This window comes from Lepus europaeus, chromosome 15, assembly GCF_033115175.1.
Source record: "Lepus europaeus isolate LE1 chromosome 15, mLepTim1.pri, whole genome shotgun sequence".
Taxonomy (NCBI): Eukaryota; Metazoa; Chordata; class Mammalia; order Lagomorpha; family Leporidae; genus Lepus; species Lepus europaeus.
In genome coordinates, this window is record NC_084841.1 from 17,113,981 (window position 1) to 17,135,265 (window position 21,285).

Here is a 21,285-nt window from a genome sequence, read left to right on the forward strand (position 1 = left end):
GGTAGTTTATTCACTTTACGTTGCTATGTGGGCAAAATGTTGAAATCTTTACCTAATATATACTAAACTGATCTTCTGTATATAAACAGAATTGAAAATGAATCTTTACATGAATGGAAGGGGAGAGGGAGCGGGAAAGGGGAGGGTTGCGGGCGGGAGGGAAGTTATGGGAGGGGGGAAGCCATTGTAACCCATAAGCTATACTTTGGAAATTTATATTCATTAAATAAAAGTTTAATTAAAAAAAAATCCTCAAAACCCCTCACAATTCCATGAAATTTATTTTGTCAGACCAGTAATACCTCTTGACTTTGGCATTAACTCTCTCCACAGTATCTTTTATGCAGGGGGGCCTGTATTTATTTCTCCTGTAATTAGTACTTTTGTATCTAATTCATTCCATTTTTATTCATGTTTTATGTGCTTGATATTCAATATTTTCTTTGACTTCCTGTATTATTTTTAGATTTTTTTATTATTTATTTATTTGGGAGGTAGAGTTATAGACAAAGAGAGGGAGAGACAGAGAAAAAGGTCTTCAATCTGTTGGTTCACTCCCTAAATGGCCACAATGGCCAGAACTGAGCTGATCCTAACTCAGGGGCCAGGAGCTTCTTCTGGGTCTCCCACGTAGATGGCTCTTGGGCCATCTTCCACTGATTTTCCAGCCAAAAACAGAGAACTGGAAAAAAGAGGAGCAGCTGGGATATGAACCAGCAGCCATATGGAATGCAGGCGCCACAGGCAGAGTCTTAACCTACTATGCCACAGTGCCAGACCCTGAATTTCTGTATTTTTGCTCACTCATCTCTCCCCTGTTACCATATAATATTGATTTCCTTCAATTTCCATACCTTTCCTGTTAGAAACTTTTATTTCTCTTATGTCTGTAAAGAAAGAATGGTGTGTGTCGGTTGATGAAAAGATTATTGGTTACACAAACAGAAATTTTGTGTCTAAACCAAGACCCCTGAGGCTCTTCTTTTTTTAAGATTTATTTTATTTATTAGAAAGGCACAGCTACAGAGCAAAAGGGAGAGACAGAGAGACATCATCCATCCACTAATTCACTCCCTACATGGCCACAATAACCAAGGCTGGGCTAGGCCAAAGCCAGGAGCCAGGAGCTTCCTCCTGAAGCTCATTTGATTAGTTGAAAAGCTAACTACTTTGCTGCAATCAGACCTGAATCAAACTCCAGAGAAAATAACCAAGTGCAAAAAAAGTTGATGAAAAACATCACTCAAGCCAAAAATAAAAAACTACAACAATTACTTGGAAAGTTTAGCTTGCAGTGAAAAAGACCAAGGCAAAACAGGACAACATATATTTAAATATTTGATGTTACATCATTTGCTGGTGCCTTAGCAATAAGTGATTAAAAAGAGTAATTTTAGGTTAGAGAAAGGAAGAAATCTAACAAATGAAAACATTCCATATTGAATTAATTAAAATGCATATCATGCACAATTAAATAACACATAGGTTAAAGAATATACTAAAGAATATACAGTGGGAGAAAAAAGAATTTACTAAAGAACATATAAAATATACTTTCTGCTTTTGTAAGCTCAATGCTCTGTGACTATTAAGTAATATATTTTTATGATAGTGATCCTGATAGTAATCTAATTTAAGACTACTCTGCATCCTTTTAAGAGTACTTTGACCTAGAAAGAAAATTAAATTGCCTGGCCCACAATCCCTTTGCTGAAATGGAATTCTATGTTAGAATGTCATAGTTAATATCAATTGTTCCTCATTTCCCTCTCTACTTTCTCCAAGGTAGAAATACCTCTGATTAACTTTAAGATTGGGCAAATCCTTTGAAGATAAGATCTTAGTTTTCTTTTCCTAATTAATTATACACTACAGCTATCCAGATGAACTTGACTGCCTACTGGCATGTCCGTTTCAAGCCAGAGATGAGAAGGGAAGAAAATTCTCATTTTTCCTTTTTTTTTTCTTCTTTTTTAGTTCAGACACAGTAGATGCCTGTTAGGAATTCCTGACCCATCACAGCAGGTAAATATTTGGTGGTCAGGGAGACCAGGAGTGAGATGAAAGAACCTTTCTGTACATACAGATTTTTTTGCAGCTGAAAACTTACGCCCTGCAGTGATGAAAGAAGTGGGAAAATTGTAAGAGAAATGCCACAATAGTATCCTAGGGGGATGTATTCCTTTATGACCCTGGTCCTTAGGCAAGTCCAATTGACAAAGGACATTGAGCAGAAAGGGTAAAGAGAGTGAACAATGATCTTTCTCTAGGTGACATTGTCCACCCATCTGAGTATCACCCAACATTCCAGGGAATACACTCTAATTTTCAAATCAATAAAAATGCAAACAACTACTCATAAAAGGATTACACTCCATGATAGAAATATTGTTATGAAATTGAGCTAATTCAGTTCTTATGCAACAAAGAGACACCTTTGTGGCTTTCAATTTTCTGAACCTTTCTGAAAACACAAGGAAATGATTTACTGGAGAGAATTAGGCAAGCAGCTCTTTGCTCTTTAGAATGTGTTAGAAATGTACCAGGGGATTCCAATTCAAGGTTGCATGTACCAATGCCAATTCACTAGTCCATTTGATCAATTTCTATTCACAATTGATCATAGTTACAGGACTAAGAATCAAAGGGATCCCATAAACAAGACTAGTGTCTGAAAATACTAACCGATAGAACAAAAAAGGGAGAGAACGATCCAACATGGGAAGCGGGATACACAGCAGACTCATAGAATGGCGGATGTCCTAAACAGCACTCTGGCCTGAGAATCAGCCCTTAAGGCATTCGGATCCAGCTGAAAAGCCCATGAGAGTATTTTAGGCATGGAAAGCCAAGACACTCTGGCAAAAAAAAAATAAAAATAAAATGAAAGATCTCCGCGAGTGAGATCCCAGTGGAAAGAACAGGTCGTCAAAGAAGGAAGTACCTTTCTCTGAAGGGAGGAGAGAACTTCCACTTTGACCATAACCTTGTCTAAATAAGATCAGAGTCGGTGAACTCAAAAGGCTTCCATAGCCTTGGCAACTCATGACTAGAGCCTAGGGTGATTACTGATGCCATAAACAAGAGTGTCAATTTGTTAAGTCAACAACAGGAGTCACTGTGCACTTACTCCTCATGTAGAATCTTTGTCCTTAATGTGCTGTACATTGTGATTTAATGCTATAACTAGTACTCAAACAGTATGTTTCACTTTGTGTTTCTATGTGGGTACAAACTGTTGAAATCTTTACTTAATATATACTAAACTGGTCTTCTGTATATAAAGATAATTGAAAATGAATCTTGATGTGAATGGAAGGGGAGAGGGAGCGGGAAAGGGGAGGGTTGCAGGTGGGAGGGAAAGCCATTGTAATCAATAAGCTGTACTTTGGAAATTTATATTCATTAAATAAAAGTTTTTTTTTTTTAAAGAAGTGAACTTGTGAGTAAAGAGCTCATGCAGCAGATTCTTAAGTGGTACCTGTAGAAACTGAGACCTGCTCTTGGCCACAGCTAACAGAAAAATACTGATTTCAGTCATGACACCACAAAGGAATGAAATCTTCCAGCAGCCAGTAAACTTGGGAATGGACTGCAATTTCAGGTTACATCTCAACCTGTATCCACATCTTAATTTCAGCTTAAAGGACCCAAGTAAATGATATAGTTAATGCCATTCTCAGATCCAAGCTGTCCCTCTTATTTTTAGCATTCTATATTGCTTCATTTTTTATGATGAATGTGCATTATTTCAAGTAGTAATGACATATGTAAATATATGTATATATACATATATTTTATACATACATTATAGTGTATTTTAAACTATAGTATATATATATATATATAGTATAGTATATATACATTATAGTGTATTTTCAGACACTAGAGAGAGAGAGAGAGAGGAGATTGTTAAGTAGTAAGACTCTTTTATGTCAATCATTTGGTAGAACTCAAAGTTCAAGAGAAGGGCAACTGTCAAAAAATCCAAATGATCAAAAGATGTGGGTTTATCTTAAACAGGTAGATCACTTTAAGAAAAGCAGTTGGAAAACAGATTTAGGTCAGATTCTACCAGGATAAATGGACAATAGGTTAAAGATTTATTATATCAGGCTGAACAACAAAGATAATGTTTAGAGCATGCATTATTTGAAAGAAAAATTGTGTTTCAAAATATAGCTGTATGATATAAGAATTAATTCTATTTGGAGAACAGATGTGGAGGCATCTGTGATATCATCATCAAGGAAAGGATTTAATTCAGTATTTTATGAAAAAAGTCAAATAATTATATAATGAATAATAGTTGAGACTGAATGAGGTGAGAAATTCCCCATAATCAAGGGAATAACAATGAATTTTTTTTTTTTTGACAGGTAGAGTGGACAGTGAGAGAGAGACAGAGAGAAAGGTCTTCCTTTTGCCGTTGGTTCACCCTCCAATGGCCGCCGCGGTAGCGCGCTGCGGCCGGCGCACCGCGCTGTTCCAATGGCAGGAGCCAGGTGCTTCTCCTGGTCTCCCATGGGGTGCAGGGCCCAAGCACTTGGGCCATCCTCCACTGCACTCCCTGGCCACAGCACAGAGCTGGCCTGGAAGAGGGGCAACCGGGACAGAATCCAGTGCCCCGACCGGGACTAGAACCCGGTGTGCTGGCGCCGCAAGGCGGAGGATTAGCCTAGTGAGCCGCGGCGCCGGCCTAACAATGAATTTTTTAAATCTAGATTTAATGTTGACAAAATTTCAAAAGAATTTGTTATAAAGTTTTAAAATATATATGCTTAAAAATGAGATTACCAGATTGGTCTATTTTGTAAATGAAATATCTAAATGAAAAAACACATTTCATACAATTTATCCTTAATTAGTCCTTAATTAACATTAGACGTACATTCACTTTTTCTGTCAACAAGTAGTTACTATACTCCACTTTTTGTAGCACTGCAGAATTTTGATAACTTTATCAAATTATCTTAGGAACCATGAACACTATTTCAATGTATCTATTTTAATAATAATAATGTTTTGAGGACTTCAGTACCAGACACAAAAAAACAACACAGAGACACACAAAAACGGAATTTTAAGAATTTCCAGTGAACTAGCTATAGATTTTCAGTGATATTTTACCTAAAAAATAACAAAATTCCATCAACTACTAGAAATGCTTAATTAAAATACATGTCATATAAATATGTGAGGTGACTTTAAAAAATTCATGGAAAGTTCACATTATCTTTTAATTCCATTTTCCATGAGTATTTTGCAATTCCTCATGTAATATAAACCATGACTAATTGGGGAATTCAGTTATATCTAGCATACCCTGCTCTTGGCAATCATTGACAAGGTCTGTTTTTCAGACATAACTATAATTAATAAAAAGGTAGGTGATTTGAAAAATCCACCTTTTTCCTCTAGGTTTCAGATTAACCATTTGTAGAACCAGCAAAATGCTTAATTTCTAAATAATTTACAAAGTATATGGAATTTTGTATGTGAGTAATAAGAGATACAATATATCAGGAATCAAGAAAGTAAATCAGCAGAAGATATGCATTCTTTCAATCCACAACAAGTTTTAACACCCTGCATATTTCAAGCCTTTTCTTTCATGATGGAGATATAAACACAGCTATTATAGCGCTGTCTCTGGGGTTTGAACCTCACACAATGTGTACATGCTTTAAGACATCACAGACTACTCATATATATGTACAACTTTTACATGGCATATAAAATGTAAAAATTATTTTAAAAAGAAGAACAGGCACAGATATAATAGAGAGAATTAGATATGTTTTAAATACAAATGCTGTAAGAATCATATGTGCTATGACAGAAATGCTGACAACTTGGAAAAGAGGCGAAGGCATCCTAGGAAACCTTCATTGAAAGACAAGGAAAATCATGGTTAAAGAACAGGGAACAGGTAGACATTTGGCCTAGCAATGAAGAACCCACATCTCATAACAGAGTGCCTAGGTCTGGGTCCTGCTCTGCTCCTGATTCCTGCTTCCTGCTAATGAATAGCCTAGCAGGCAACAGGTGATGGTTTAATTATTTGGGTCCCTGTGAACTATGCGAGAAAATCAACCCAATGGAATTGATAGTTATTGGCTTTGCTCTGGCACAGCTCTAGCTGTTGTGGGCATTTGGGAAGTGAACCAGTAGATGAGATATCTGTGTTTATGTCCCTACTGGTTTATCTGCCTTTCAAAAAAAGGGGAGAAAGGAGAGGAGAGGAGAGGAGAGGAGAGGAGAGGAGAGGAGTTAAGGAAAAAGGAAAGAAAATGAGTAAACAGGAAAAACTTAATGAACAACCTCATATAGAGCAGAGTCTTCTATGCAAAAGGAAGAATAGATAAGTATTTTTGTGTACTTTGCAATGAATTTGATGTAGGTGGAATGTGGCCTGGGTATGATTTTGTGTACACGTGTTTGTGTGTGTGCAGAAGATGGTAATAGAAATGGATTTAAGGAAGACAAACATTTAACTTTGACCATTGACTCATGAAGTAAAAGACTGACTGGGTATGACAAGGTGTGAGTATGGGAGAGCAGCCATTGCAGTGCAGAGTAACAGAGAGAGCTGCAAACTCAAAGGAGAAAAGAAAAACATGGGCTCACTAGGCTAATCCTCCGCCTGCGGCGCCAGTACTCCAAGTTCTAGTCCTGGTTGGGGCGCCGGATTCTGTCCTGGTTGCTCTTCTTCCAGGCCAGCTCTCTGCTGTGGCCCAGGAAGGCAGTGGAGGATGGCCCAAGTGCTTGGGCCCTGCACCCTCATGGGAGACCAGGAGGAAGCACCTGGCTCCTGGCTTCAGATCGGCACAGCACCGGCCATAGCAGCCATTTGGGGGGTGAACCAACGGAAGGAATACCTTTCTGTCTCTTTCTCTCTCACTGTCTAATTCTACCTGTATGAAAAAAAAAAAGAGAGAGAGAGAGAGAGAGAGAGAGAAACTTGGAAACTTGAACTGTGTTCCAGAGAAGTGAGAGACAATCTTTGCCTCCTATTTAGCAAGAAGTCAACACAATTGGAAGCAGTTTAAGAAAAATCCTATATTTCTGGGTTAAGGAACTGGAAAAAAGAATACATGAGCAGCTGCACTTTTGTTGGGAATAGAGAAGAAAACTGACTTTAGATGTTTTGAGTTTGAAAAGATCATGGGAAATGCATTTTGATATTTCCACAAGGCAGTAGGAAAAATGTGGTTGGTTATATTTATTTGTGGCAAATTTGGGGTTGAAAATGTTTGGAGATGTTCAGTAAGGGATGTCAAAAATAAGGTGAAAACAAATATTGAGAAAAACAGAAATATGATATTTACAGAAAAAAATTAAAAGATCACATTTTTCTTGAAGTTAAGGATGTCAGTGTGACTTAAGGAGTAACTTAAGCTGAATAATTTGAGGTGTAAGTTCAGCCACATAAAATAGTCCAAACTTGATATTTCTCTGGTCCCTAATGGTTATTTAAAAATTTACCACATGAAGGTGCTATGCTATCAAATCATAACATGAGGAATCACTTCGTAGTCATTGGTTAAGACTGAAAAGAGACAATGAGTTTTATGAATTTTACTGATCAATCAATAAACATTATGGCCTTATCTAAATAATGTCAGAGTTTGTGAACTCAAGAGGCTTCCATAGCTTTGGCAGCTCATGACAAGAGCCTCGGGTGATTACTGACGTCATAAATAAGAGTGTCAATTGTTAAATCAACAACAGGAATCATTGTGCACTTGCTCCCCATGTAGGACCTCTGTCCTTAATGTGTTGTACTATGAGAATTAATGGTAAAACTAGTCTTCAAGCAGTACTTTATACTTTGTGTGTCTGTGTGGGTGCAAACTGTTGTAATACTTACTTAGTATAGAGTTGATCTTCTTTATATGAAGATAATTAAAAATGAATCTTAATGAAGAATAGGATTGGAGAGGGAGTAGGAGATGCAATGGTTTGCAGGTGGGAGGGTGGGTAGGAGGGGAGGAACTGTTATAATCCAAAAGTTGTACTTACAAAATTTATATTTATTAAATAAAAGCTTTCTATTAAAAATATATTCAGTGGAAAAAAAATTGAGACTTTGGTCTATTTTTAAAGAATATTTGTGAAGCGTATAGTCTTTTTCCTTCTTATATTTAGACAGAATAAAAATAAATTGCTTTGAATTCAATGTGATCACATGAATATATATATTTGAAATGAAATACTATCCCCCAAAACATCAAAATGGTAAGAATTTTTAAAATTCCAAATATGCTTTACTTATTTTAAAATAGATGATAATTTCCCATTCTTTGTTTTAAATAAATGACTTCAGTATCATCAATTCTGGTTAGTTCCAGATAGATATTTCTACATAAATGTTACTGATTTGCATGAGAAATAATGCAGGATACTCAACTTATCTTTTAACATAACTGAAATATTTATTCCACTATTTAGTTACTTAAATGCTTTAATTAGTAAGTAGAAGACTGAGGTGTTTCTAAATATATTTATATTTTTGATCCTTGACACTTTTAAATTCATATAACTTCCAATTTATGTTATATCCAAGAAGTATATGTTTAATTTCATTTATCTAGCAAGAAAACAGAAAAACTATTGATTAAAAGCATATTTCATTTAGCTTTTCACAAAGAATTAAATTATTGAATTCAATTTTTTAATTTTAGTTTTATTCTGTTACTGTACTTTAGACCACTTTTTAGTTTTTCAATGGGATTAAAATTTTGCAGGTGTATTTTTATTCATTTGTGTTTGTATTTTTATAATAGTCAATAATACATAGGGATATTTTTATATTTTACTGCTTAACTCAGTGAAAGCAATATGACAAAGAAAACAGTTTTGTTTTTGACCAACATCATACACCTCAGTGGGATTTGTAAAGTTTCATGTTACTCTGAATTCAAAGTGACAGAGTAAAATATGAATTTTATTAGAGCCAAATAAAGAGAATCAAAGTTGAGGTTAAAAAAATAAAATAAACAAAAATGTCTTTATTCATTCTTCTCAGCCCATATAAAAGTGGCCATCAATTTTATCTACTTTGACTCTCATCCATAGTGGAGTAACAGAGAAATAAAGAGTAAAAGAGGAGCAAGTAAAAAATTTTAGGATAAAACAATAATAAAATGGTTAAGAACATTAATGGTTAAGAGCATTAAATATCATTAAATATCATTTTTCAGTGAGTTAAAATCTAAATTTCCTGAAAACAGAGCATATTGTGTTTTGTTCCAAGTCAGTTTATCAAAGAATTCAAGTAAATGATGTTTAAAATTCAGCTACATATTCAAAGGCAGAATTTATGTTTTTGGACTTTCTAAATGCATCACGGACTTAAAAACCTGATTCCAATATAAAATTGGTTTCACATCAAAATTATTACATTTACATTTGTATTCTGAGATATTGAAAAAAATACTTTCAGGGGCCGGTGCTGTGGCGCAGTGGGTTAATGTCCTGGCCCGAAGCGCTGCTCCACTTCCAATCCATCCCTCTGCTATGGCCTAGGAAAGCAGTAGAAGATGGCCCAAGTCCTTGGGCCCCTGCACCCTTGTGGGAGACTCCTGGATCATGGCTTCGGATCGGCTCAGTTCAGGCTGTTGCGGCCATCTGGGGAGTGAACCAGGGGATGGAAGACCTCTCTCTCTCTCTGGCTCTCCTTCTCTCTGTGTAACTCTGACTTTCAAATTAATAAATAAATCTTTAAAAAAAAGAAAACAATACTTTCAAAAATAATATTAATATTCGTATGAAACTGAAACACACCTGCTGTTAACATACACATCATTTGAGTGCATGTAATTCTTCAGATCACCTAATGAAAAGTAAGATTGGATTTTCTGAGAACTTACTGAATATATGCTTAAATAGTCCTCTCATAGTCTTCAATTAAACAGATGTATATTTAAAGAATTATAGTTGTTTGAATGAATTACGAATTTTTCATAAGATTGATCTGACTTGGTATTTCCCTTTTTTATTTTTATGCTTATTTTATATTATACTGCCATATTTAATCAAGTAAGACAGTGCTGTGCATATGTGTGTACACAAATACACTCACATAATAATAGGTGACAGATAGATTTTTAAATTTTGTTACAAATTGTCCTTCAGAGTCACAGTTTTGAAGATTTAATGGATGTAGTCTGCAGGTTTTAATTTTCTTTTTAAACAGAATAATAATTTAGTGTTAGGGATTGCCTTTGATGGAGTTTTATTTTCAAGAAGAATCAAATTGTAACACTAAAAGCAAATTCATGAATTCTATTGGGCTCTATAAGTACACTAATGCAATTACCATGTGATCTGAATATTTATAAGAATGTGTTGGAGTGGTATACCTTTTAAGTTTAGCCAGAATCTCAGCATTTCTCAAAATCTCCTTTGCTATAAGTATCACATCCACATCTCCAACATTTTCCCAGATTATTTCTATGGAGGTTTTTTCTTTCTTTCTTTCTTTCTTTCTTTCTTTCTTTCTTTCTTTCTTTCTTTCTTTCTTTCTTTCTTTCTTTCTTTTTTTCTTTTTTTTTTAAAGTTTCATTTTCTTGCTCTAAGTGTTACTGTGTTTCTTGGCATTGTGCATGACTACTAGGTGTGGTGTGATGCTTCGGTAGGTCATCCACTCTCACTTCCTTGAAACGACCTGGCTCTACCATCGTAAAGGTGATTTAGATCTAAACTCACCCATTTTCCTGGAACATGATCAGATCCAAAGTCCTGGACCTGGTCTCAAAGACTGTCCCTGAGGGGCCTTTGCCTGTCTGCTGGCTGTCTCCTTCACTGTCTGCTCCCGCCCCACCACCTCCTTGCCCTGGACACGCCTACTTCAGACAGTGTGCAGCTGTGTGTCAACCCTCTGGAACACCCAGAACGCAGACACTGCACGGTTCAGCCCTCACTTTCTGCATTTCTCTGCTCAGGCTCCACCCTAACAGGGACACCTTTTCTGCTCATAAGTCACACTAACCCATGTCTTCCACCTGCCACCTTCCTTACTGTGTGGTTACCCCGCTTTACATCTTTCAATGCACTACACAGAGTGATTTTTAATTTCTCATCTGACTTTCCAGTTAAATGGAATGCTTCAGTATAGGGACTATATCTGTTTAGCTCAGTGTGTTGTAGTTACTGCTCCATAAACACCTGCAGGTTCAAGGAGTGAAAGTTATGGACACTGTGCCTCATTGAAAGAACAAGATTTATATCAGAAAAATGGACAGTGATTCAGCCAGCAGAAGAGGAAAATAAGTTTTGACTTGGATCCGTGCTTTTATCTTGTTTATTCAGATTATCTGAATCTAATCTGATAAAGATATTCAACAATTTTTCAATTCTGAATTTTAATCAAATTAAGAAATATTTTAAAATTCTCAAAGATTAAATAAACACAGAATGAAATGATATGGCTTCTTTATTCTTTATAAATTTTCATAAGCAAAAAAGGCAGACGATGGCTTCTTACTGTACTTAGGGTAGTTGAATAAAGCTGGAGCATTATTTTCAAAGATTAATCTGTTTTGATATGATAAGATGAAGAACTATAGTTAACACTACTGCTTTCAATTATGTATAAAAATAATAATGGCAAATATTTTTCTAGATTGACACCGAGACATTAGTTACTTAATGGCAAACATGGTAAATAGGTATAGATAAAAATGAAAATAGAAATATAAATTATAGGTTATGTATGTAATACATTTATAACTATAGAAATATAAATAAATATAACATGAATAAATATGTATAATACTGGCTTTTGTAGCTTAATTTTACTTTGTAAATGTACCTAATTTCATACATAATTGTATTACCTATTGATATAGAATATTTTAACTTATTTCTCATATTATTAAGAGATTTTATGTTTCTTTGAATTGATGTGTGTAAGACATTTAAATGTGTTTTTTTGTGAGGGTGGGGGGTAAGGAGTCATTTAGGAAAACAAAAGGATGATACTTCATTGATTTGCTTCAGAAAAGAAAATGAGGAAACTACCTAATCAAGGAAGGAACGAGATGGATAAGAATTTGACACATCTTTCTAAGTGTAGTTTGCAAATTCAGCACGAGTACATAATTTTGTTGAATGAGGTGGTGTGGGTTTAATTTACTTCTACACTAAACATAATTTATATGCAATAGTAGGGATAAAATGTGATAAATAATCTATATGAAAATGTGTTTCCTTTTGAAGATTGTTTTCATTGCCACATATATTATTTCCTTGTTAAAATTCAGCACTCATGAACAAATGTGGGAAAAGTAGACTGATTAATTTGAGTCAGTGCAAAAATATTTCTTCTGGGTTAAAATAATCACGGTGAGCAAGCGGCATGACACACTGCAGCTGAGGACAGACTCACTCTAGGGACAAGCAAGGGAAAAGCACTGAGCAAAAGGAGGTTCACTTCTCTGCACTCCTCAGCTGGAAATCCACACACACTGCTTCATATTATATGGAAATAATCTGCTCACCTCAAACCCGTTCCTAATTTTCATCTTTCTTGAATTTATACATCCCTCCTTGCCACTGCCCAAACAAAAGACAAAACTGCATATACTACAGATAGCAATTTCTTTCTAATGGACCAACTAACTGCACTCACTCTCTTTCCCTCCCTCTCTCTGATCTTCCTAATGACCAATTTACCCTTATAACACAGCTGTCCATCACAGCCCATCTGTTCTCGCTCTCCCTCTCTTTCTAATATTACTCTTTTTAACTTTCTTCCTAACAATTGCTTGAAGCTTCATTATGAGCCTTTTTTATCTCTTCTGCTCTGCTGGCCATTACAGTTTGTGCCATCAATGTTCTCGCAGAGTGATATCAACCCTCAGGTGAATTTTTTATATTGTCAGCAAATCAAAAAAGTGGTCAACAGCAAGTCTGTTAGGTTTACAGTTTACATCTAGGTCTCATTTTAAAATTCATGCTCTGTCTGTATTTATAGCAATTAAAAATAAAATTACATTTAATTTCTAGTGAAAGCTATCTGAAATTATTTAATAAAATTAATAGGCCGAGTGTTTATCTAACACATGTACTTACTGAATCACAGAACAGTGCCAGTAGAAGTCAGTGATCATCATCATTTGTTTCTGTGTAAAATATTTCTAAATAAAGGAAAATTAGAATAATTTGCTATTTGTATAGAGTATTCGGGTGTCCTGCTGGCGAGGTACCTTTTTCAGTTTGATGACTCCTTCTTGTGTCTCCTCATCTGTGATGATGTCAAACAAGTTTCCCCCATCTCCTGGAACAATATTGTACTCAATTTCCGCATTTTGTCCAAAGTCAGGATCCACGGCTCTTATTCGTCCGACAGCTGAGCCAACAGGGGAAGACTCAGGAACTTTCAGATGGAAGATGCCTGGTGAGACATGTATAATTCACATCGAAAGTGAAGTTAGCATTGAGTCAGATTACAAGGCTTGAGAAATATAGTTTAGAAAAGGTAAATCAAATTTAGAACATTATAGTACAAAATGGAAAGGCAATTTGCTGTCAAGCTAAGGATTGTTATTAGGAATAATAGCTTCACTTCTCATTTCTGTAGTTCCTGCTCCAGAATTTTAATTGGACATCATAAATAGTAAAGTGTACTATGTTAGAATTACTGTGGAGAATTATTTTATAAATTAACGGCATAGCTGTTAAATGGGAGAGAGTAGGTATAACCATGAAATTAATTGGTACCATGACAGTAAAATCCAGAATGCAAAAAACGAATTAAAAATTGACATAGATTGAGAGGCCGGTGTAGTGGTATAGCAGGTAAGCCCTCCGCCTGCAGTGTTGGCATCCAACATGGCTATTGGTTCATGTCCTTGCTGTTCCACTACTGAGCCAGCTTCCTACGAATGGCCTGGGAATGCATCGGAAGATAGCCCAAGTGTTTGGGCCCTTACTGCATACACTGGAGACCTAGAAGAAGCTCCTGGATTGACCAGAGCAGTCCCGGCCAATGAAGCCATCAAGGGCGTGAGCCAGCAGATGGAAGATGGATCTCTCGATCTCTTTCTCTCTTTCTCCCTCTCCTCCCCAACCTGTGTGTCTGTATCTCCCTCTCTGAAATCCTGCCTTTCAAACAAATAAATAAATATTTTTTAAAAATTTTACATAGATATTTGATAGATAGGTAGATAGATACAGAGAATGATACTTAAGGATATGTTTTCTAAAACTGTTTCAGTAAGTTTAAAATAATCTAAAAAAATCTATAAAACGATGATAGTCAATCGAATTATAAACAACAATGGATTTAAATGAAGCATATATAGACTAATCAATATATGTCTAGTAAATTTTAAATTGACACTCTGACAAGTGCTTTTAATTAGCATATAAATTCTATCACCCATTTTTAATTAAAAAAAAAACCAAAAAAGTAAAATGCTCATTTTGACCACCAGGTGGAGCACTTACATCACTATTAAGTTGAATATGAATTGGAAAAACTAGAAAAATCACAATGTGTATAACTTTCTAAATCATGAAGAAGTGCAAAATTTTTCAAAAATGAAAATATAAAAACAGGTTCTTTATTTTTGTAGAATTTTTTTAAATTATCACATGAAGAAATGATACAATGTATTTATTTTACTGGTATCTAATCAAAACAAGGATTAATGGTTTAAAAGCCTATTCAAATAAATAGGTTAAACAACAATACATTCAAATAAAAAATAATTAAAGGAAGAGAGTGAGAGGAAATAAAAATATAGAAGCAAAAATAAACACAAATATTAAGTTTATTTTTGATATTGGACTTCCAGTTTCAAATTTTGTTAGTTGACTTTGTCACTTTCTATTAGTAAAGCAAAAATGGTGATTAATATGTTGTGAAACCCTCACCAAATTTAAAGAAGTTACATTGGGCAAGCATCCACATATTTATTGGAGGACGAAATTCATTCAACAATCACATTAGATATTAGAATTACTTGCTTCAATATGGTATTATGGGGAAACAGGCAAGCACACCATATAGAGATTCCTACAGATATTTGCTTTTGTATCCCCAATTGTTTTCCATAACTTAGTATTTTTGTTTTTTGACAGGCAGAGTTAGACAGTGAGAGAGAGACAGAGACAGAGATAAAGGTCTTCCTTTTTCCATTGGTTCACCCCACAAGTGGCCACTACAGCTGGCGTGTTGTGGATCCGAAGCCAGGAGCCAGGTGCTTCCTCCTGGTCTCCCATGCGGGTTCAAGGCCCAAGGACCTGGGCCATCCTCCACTGCCTTCCCAGGCCACAGCAGAGAGCTGGACTGGAAGAGGAGCAACCAGGACAGAATCCGGCGCCCCAACTGGGACTAGAACCTGGGGTCTGGCGCCGTAGGTGGAGGATTAGCCTAGTGAGCCGTGATGCCAGCCAGCTTAGTATTTTTTTTACAATCCACTTCCAAGTTTGGTGATTGTATTAACTGTGGTAGCAATTAAATTTTCTCTGACCAACTTCACATTGAAAAATTATATATACCATTTGCTCTTATAAACTATGTTCATATTATCCTTGTTTACATCCAATGGACATTAACTCACTGGAACAGATATTTATTTTCAGGATAGCTAAATATTAACTAAAGCTTTTTTATTTCATGTATAAAATGAATATTTTATGCTGTTCACAAATAATTGTTTAAGTAGCTCAATTAATTAATAGTACAACTGCTTTCAAAGGTTATAAGAGGTGTCTTTCTAAAATAATTTATTTAAACATTTAAATACATACATATATAAATATGTACCTATGTAAATACATAAACAATATAGGAAAAAAGCACCTCCAAGTGGCAATACTTGAGTATTATACAGACATTATGAAGAAATCCTGCTTATAGAAAGTCATAGTAATTTAGTAAACTAGTAACTTCTAATAGGCTGGGATTATTATATTTCATTGGATTTTACTCCCTAAACTTTTTTTTTTAAGATTTACTTTATTTATTTGAAAGATGAAGTTACAGAGAGAGGTAGAGACACAGAGAGAGGTCTTCCATCCACTGGTTCACTCCCTAGATGTCCACAACGGCAGGAGCTGCGACGATCCAAAGCCAGGAGCTAGGAGCTTCTACCAGGTCTCCCACATGGGTGCAGGGGCCCAAGGACTTGGGACATCTTCTATTGCTTTCCCAGGCCATAGCAGAGAGCTGGATGGGAAGAGGAGCAGCCAGGACTAGAACTGGTGCCCATATGGGATTCTGGCGCTTCAGGCCAGGACATTAACCCACTGCGCCACAGCGCTGGCCATGTTATTCCCTAACTTTAACGTGGTTGTCATATACAGGTGCTTAATTCTTGCTGATTTTTTTAAAGTTTTATTCTATTTATTTGAAAGGTAATTACAGAGAGGGGAGAGACAGAGAGAATCTTCATCCGCTGGTTTGCTCCTCACATATCCACAATGGCCAGGGCTGGACCAGACCGAAGCTAGGAGCCAGGAGCTTCTTTCTGGTCTCCCATATAGGTGCCAGGGCAAAAGCATTTGGGCCATCTTCCGTTACTTTCCCAGTGCCTTAGCAGGGAGCCAACATGAAGTGCTGCAGCTCAAACTGGTGTCATATGGGATGCCAATGTCATAGGCAGCAGCTTTATCTGCTATGCCACAATGCCGGCCCCAATGCTTGCTGATCATAAAGGAGGGTCTGAACTTAAGGCAACCAGAACAAGGAGGAAAAACTAAATAATGCATTATATCATCTTCCATTGTCTACATGAAGGAGCAAGACTAATACTCAAGGAGAATTGTATGACTTCAAATAGCCATGATTAGACAGACAGAACTTAATGTGGCTTTTGCAATCTACTTTTTAAGAGTGAAGTGTTTCATAATTGATAAATTAAATCCCAATTCTATTGAGGTGTTTCTGGGATACTAGCAAATATGAGGATGCTTGAATTTCTGTTTAATACCACAAAAAAATCATGTAACAGTGTTTATAAGGTTGTACAGAAATTCTTAGGGAAAAAATTCCAAAGAAAAAACACCTAGTGCAAAGTATGTGTTATTTTTCATTTCCTTTATTTTTTTTTTAATATCAGTTGTATAGGAATACAATTTATCAGAATTGTGTCTACTTCCTTTGCCTCTCACATGATTGTGATAAGGAATGTGAATAAATAGCAAAAGCTTTGAGTGTAAGATTTCACAAAAATGAAAATAGAAGCATCATTTTTAAATTATGAAGTATATATAATCATTGATAGTCCAACCTCACAGTTCATCAGTAAGTGTTCTCGATGTAACAGAAAAATAGATGTCTATGTTGAATAGTGTATTGGCAATTCATCTCTATCATAATGTTTAGTTAGTAAGCTTACAGTTCAAACTTACAGAGGAAGAGCTGAAAGACAGTTCGGTGAAGGATAGGCAGCTCTCAACATTAGAGGATTTCCAGCTTCGGATAAGCCAGCAGTGGGCACAGTGTTTATAAAGTTGTACAGAAATTCTTGGGGAAAAGCAGAGGGTGCAGTGGTGGTGGGGTCTTCTGTGTGGATGGGATGGGATCTTTAGCAAAACACATGCATCTAACTGAAACAACATGGCATTTGTGCTTACACTATCCATTGCATGTAATAAGAGCTACTTCTAGTTGCATATTTCACTTATGAGTTACCTTTTCATTGCAAGAGTTGGAAGCAAAAATAAAGGAACTGAGTACTGGGACCAACATTGTGGTGCAGTGGGTTAAGTTTCCTTTGCGAATCAGAATGCTGGTTCCAGTCCCAACTGCTTGGTTTCGATTCAGCTCTCTGCTAATGCTCCTGGAAAAGGAACAATACAGTCCAAGTGCTTGGGCCTCAAGCAGTCATGTAGGAGACCCAGATGGAGTTCCCATTTCTTGGCATCTGCCTGGCCCAGACCTTGCTTATGAGACCATCTGGGGAGTGAACCAGCAGATGGAATCTCTCTCTCTCTCCCTCTCTCTCTCTCTCTCTCTCTCTCCCTTCCTATTAATCTGCCTTTGAAATAAACAAAATAATTCTTGAAAAAATAATTGAGTCTTGAAGGAACTAATGTATTCTAGAGTCTTCTACAAGATATTCCTGTTAGTAAGATTAGAGTTTTGCCAAAGTTGAGAGCTTTCAACATGAGAAAAAGTTTTAAATTCTGAAACGTAACCCTAAGCTCCTAAATTAATGCAGACTGCAGGTGAAAGAGACCACCTTTTGAGACAATATGCTAAGAAGTGAATTTTAAGTTTTATAAAAATATTTTATGAGACATGAAATACTCAGCATTAAATAAATGTGATTGGATTTATAACATTCCACTAACATGCAGCACTCAAAAATTAAAAATAACAGAAGTAACGCAGTGACTCATCACATGCGGTTTTTGCATTGAGTTTTTGTGCATAGAAAACACAAATACACAAAACAGTTTTTTTTTTTAATTCTTTACATGGCATACACTTTAGTAAGGTAGAAGACACATTCAATAAGATGGGGAGATTTCTCAATAAAATATTGCAACTAGTAATAAAATCTTCAGCATATGGAACATGTGAGAGAAACTACGCATTAGTTATGTCAGATTGTTTAGGTTCTGTTGGTTAATTTCCAATAGCTTGCCATTTTATCACTTCTAGAATCTCAATAACAGTAAAGTTGAGGTCATTCAGATTAATTCAAAACTTTGAAGTAATATCTAGCTGTGTGAAAGCCAGATTATGTATAATGTATTGTGTAGTTACATTGTCATCATGTGCTAGGCATCACCTTTGACACACATTTATTTTAGGCTTATTGCAATAATAAGTCTAAAATTCCTTTAAATACATAAGTCCATGTTCCATTGCACATAAAAATTTGTATAGCAAGAAACCAATGTGGAATAAATAGTGCTTTAAAAATAATAGAATGTTAGAAATATTGGAAATGTTAAGAACACATTATTTCAAAATAACAAGAATATTAAACATTTTAAAGAACTCGAAACCACATATTTGAGGCCATCACTCAAATAATACATTTGCATTCAAACTTCAGATACTAAAATACAAGGGGTTTCCAAAAATGTTCAGGGACAATGCATCACCCTTTGATTTAACTTTCCATGAGCTTTTTTGGAGTTTCTTTATGTACGTATAGCCACAAAATAGTAGATGTAGTAATTGAATTCAGTCATGGTGTTATTCACATAGTGATCCTGCACATGCTTATTTTGTTTTATTTAACATAATCCCTTAGAAATAAATGTTGTTTTATTGATATTTTATGTTTTAATTTCAAATTAAATATGAAGAATATAAAATCATTTCACCTTATATAAAGAGATATAAATGATATCAAAACAAACAGTGTGAGTAAAGGTTATTGTTATAGAAAATGTGTACATGTAAGTATATCCTGGGCAAAACAGTTAATCTTTGTTTTCCTGACCAACAAAATTATACAATGATAATGACAATACTAATAATTAGTTTTTATATTTTTGAAAATCAATTATACAATGGTGTATGAACTCAGTATTACTATTAATACTAATTAATTTTCAAATAATACTTTCGTAGATAAACTCTGTATATACACAGAAATATATAATTTTCCTACAAGAATGGCAAAAATTATTAGCAAACTGCTTATAGATATGTTTAGATGAAAGAAAGGGGAATGTTTGCAAAGTCTTCTGCAAAGTCATTTTAACTTTGAAATATTTTTCCATATCTTGAAAATGGGGGAACTAAGGGCTAAAACATATTTTGGTAGTTGAAAAACATTTTATGCCTTCTATTTCCTCAAAAGCCTGAAGCTATGTTTCAATAAGTTTGGATTAAAGTAATAGAAACAGTCCACAAAACGAACCAGGTTGATAACAAAGGTGGAGTCAAGCTGGATGTCTGTCAAGCATACCATGCATACCGTAATAGAATCTTTCAGTAACTCCTGCCCATCTTAGGATGGGCAAGAATGAACATATTCTTTGGAAGTGTCAACTATTTGCGATCAAGATCTTTACTGGATTAAATTACTTCACCTTCAACATAGTGTATTTGTCCATTTTAGTTCTATTGTAACCAAATACATGGATATGAATTGCAATGAACATATATCCAGTCAATTAATAAATTAATTTTAATATCGTCTATGTTACAGTAGCAATATTTCTTTTTCTAGGAGCAATGAGAAATTTATTCCTCTTAATTTTTCATTCCTGAGCAGGTAAACTCAAAACAAAAAGGTGTAGATACTGAATGATATTTTTGAAAATTTATTTGGATAGTAGATTAATTACTGTATCCTGATAATTTTGATTATCCATATGTGATTCAACTACAATCTTTGATAGCATTTTCCATGAAATTGTGAGGAAAAAATAACAAGAACATTGTGTTTATCTTATTGGCATTTGTATTCAAGTAGAGGAATACAAATTTAAGCAATCACAAAATATAATAATAAAATAAAATAACAAGGTAATATCAATATTCTAAAAGAGAGTTTCACAATTCTGTTTTGTCTTTATATTTAAGCCCAGGCTCTGAGCTGATTCAGCTTGATGTTGGGTCTATGAGGCCAGCTAATGGAAACATTGCAAACATGTACAGCTATTTGACAAAGCTTAAACCATCATAATTTCCTGCCTTACCCAATTGTTCAATTATAACCAATGTGACTTATTGATATGAACACCGGAAGTACCTTCAGTACACAAATACTAGTCTATCCTTTGTAATATTTCTGTCTTCTTGCCTCATCCAAGCAAAATACATGATTTTTCATTTAAATATCAGATTAATTAATGGCATGTATGACTTGCCCACGACCTTTTGGTACTTCAATCTGGAAAAATTCTACTCTTGATACAGATAATTAGCCTTTTGCTCAAGGAGGTTGAGTGGTTATTTGAAGAAAACCAAAGAGAGACAGCTGGATATCATTTTAAACTATGATCTCTAACCTTAAATGGGCCTTCAAAAATGCCTACAAATCATGGAATTTGCCAAAGTAACTAACTACTCCAGGACTCTTATTTTTAACTTATCTGCTTCCCAAAAACTTCTACTCTACTAAGTGCACTACTTCCTTTCTGTGTTGGTGACCTTGTCTTGTATTTCAGAGCAAAAATAAAATGACATCTCATAGGAGATTGCTTGACTTCCCAAACCTTCCAATGACCTTACACCAGTGTGACTGTTTGTGTGAGTAAACACAGCAGGTGAGATCTAATAAAAAACTGTTTTTCTTCTTGGTTTCTCACTGTTCTTTTAGGCTTTATTCAGTGAGTGTCAGCTTTGATCAATGCTGG

At 35.2% G+C, this 21,285-nt stretch overlaps 1 protein-coding gene across 2 annotated transcripts in view; it reads right to left on the bottom strand.

Moving 5' to 3' along the window:
* CDH12 (cadherin 12) overlaps window positions 1–21,285 on the bottom strand; it is a 293,010-nt gene that overhangs the window by 43,169 nt on the left and 228,556 nt on the right. For both annotated transcript variants that reach the window (XM_062211772.1, XM_062211771.1), the window contains one exon: window positions 13,215–13,402. In XM_062211772.1, coding sequence (XP_062067756.1) covers window positions 13,215–13,402 — 188 coding nt within the window. The remainder of the gene's footprint in view (window positions 1–13,214; window positions 13,403–21,285) is intronic.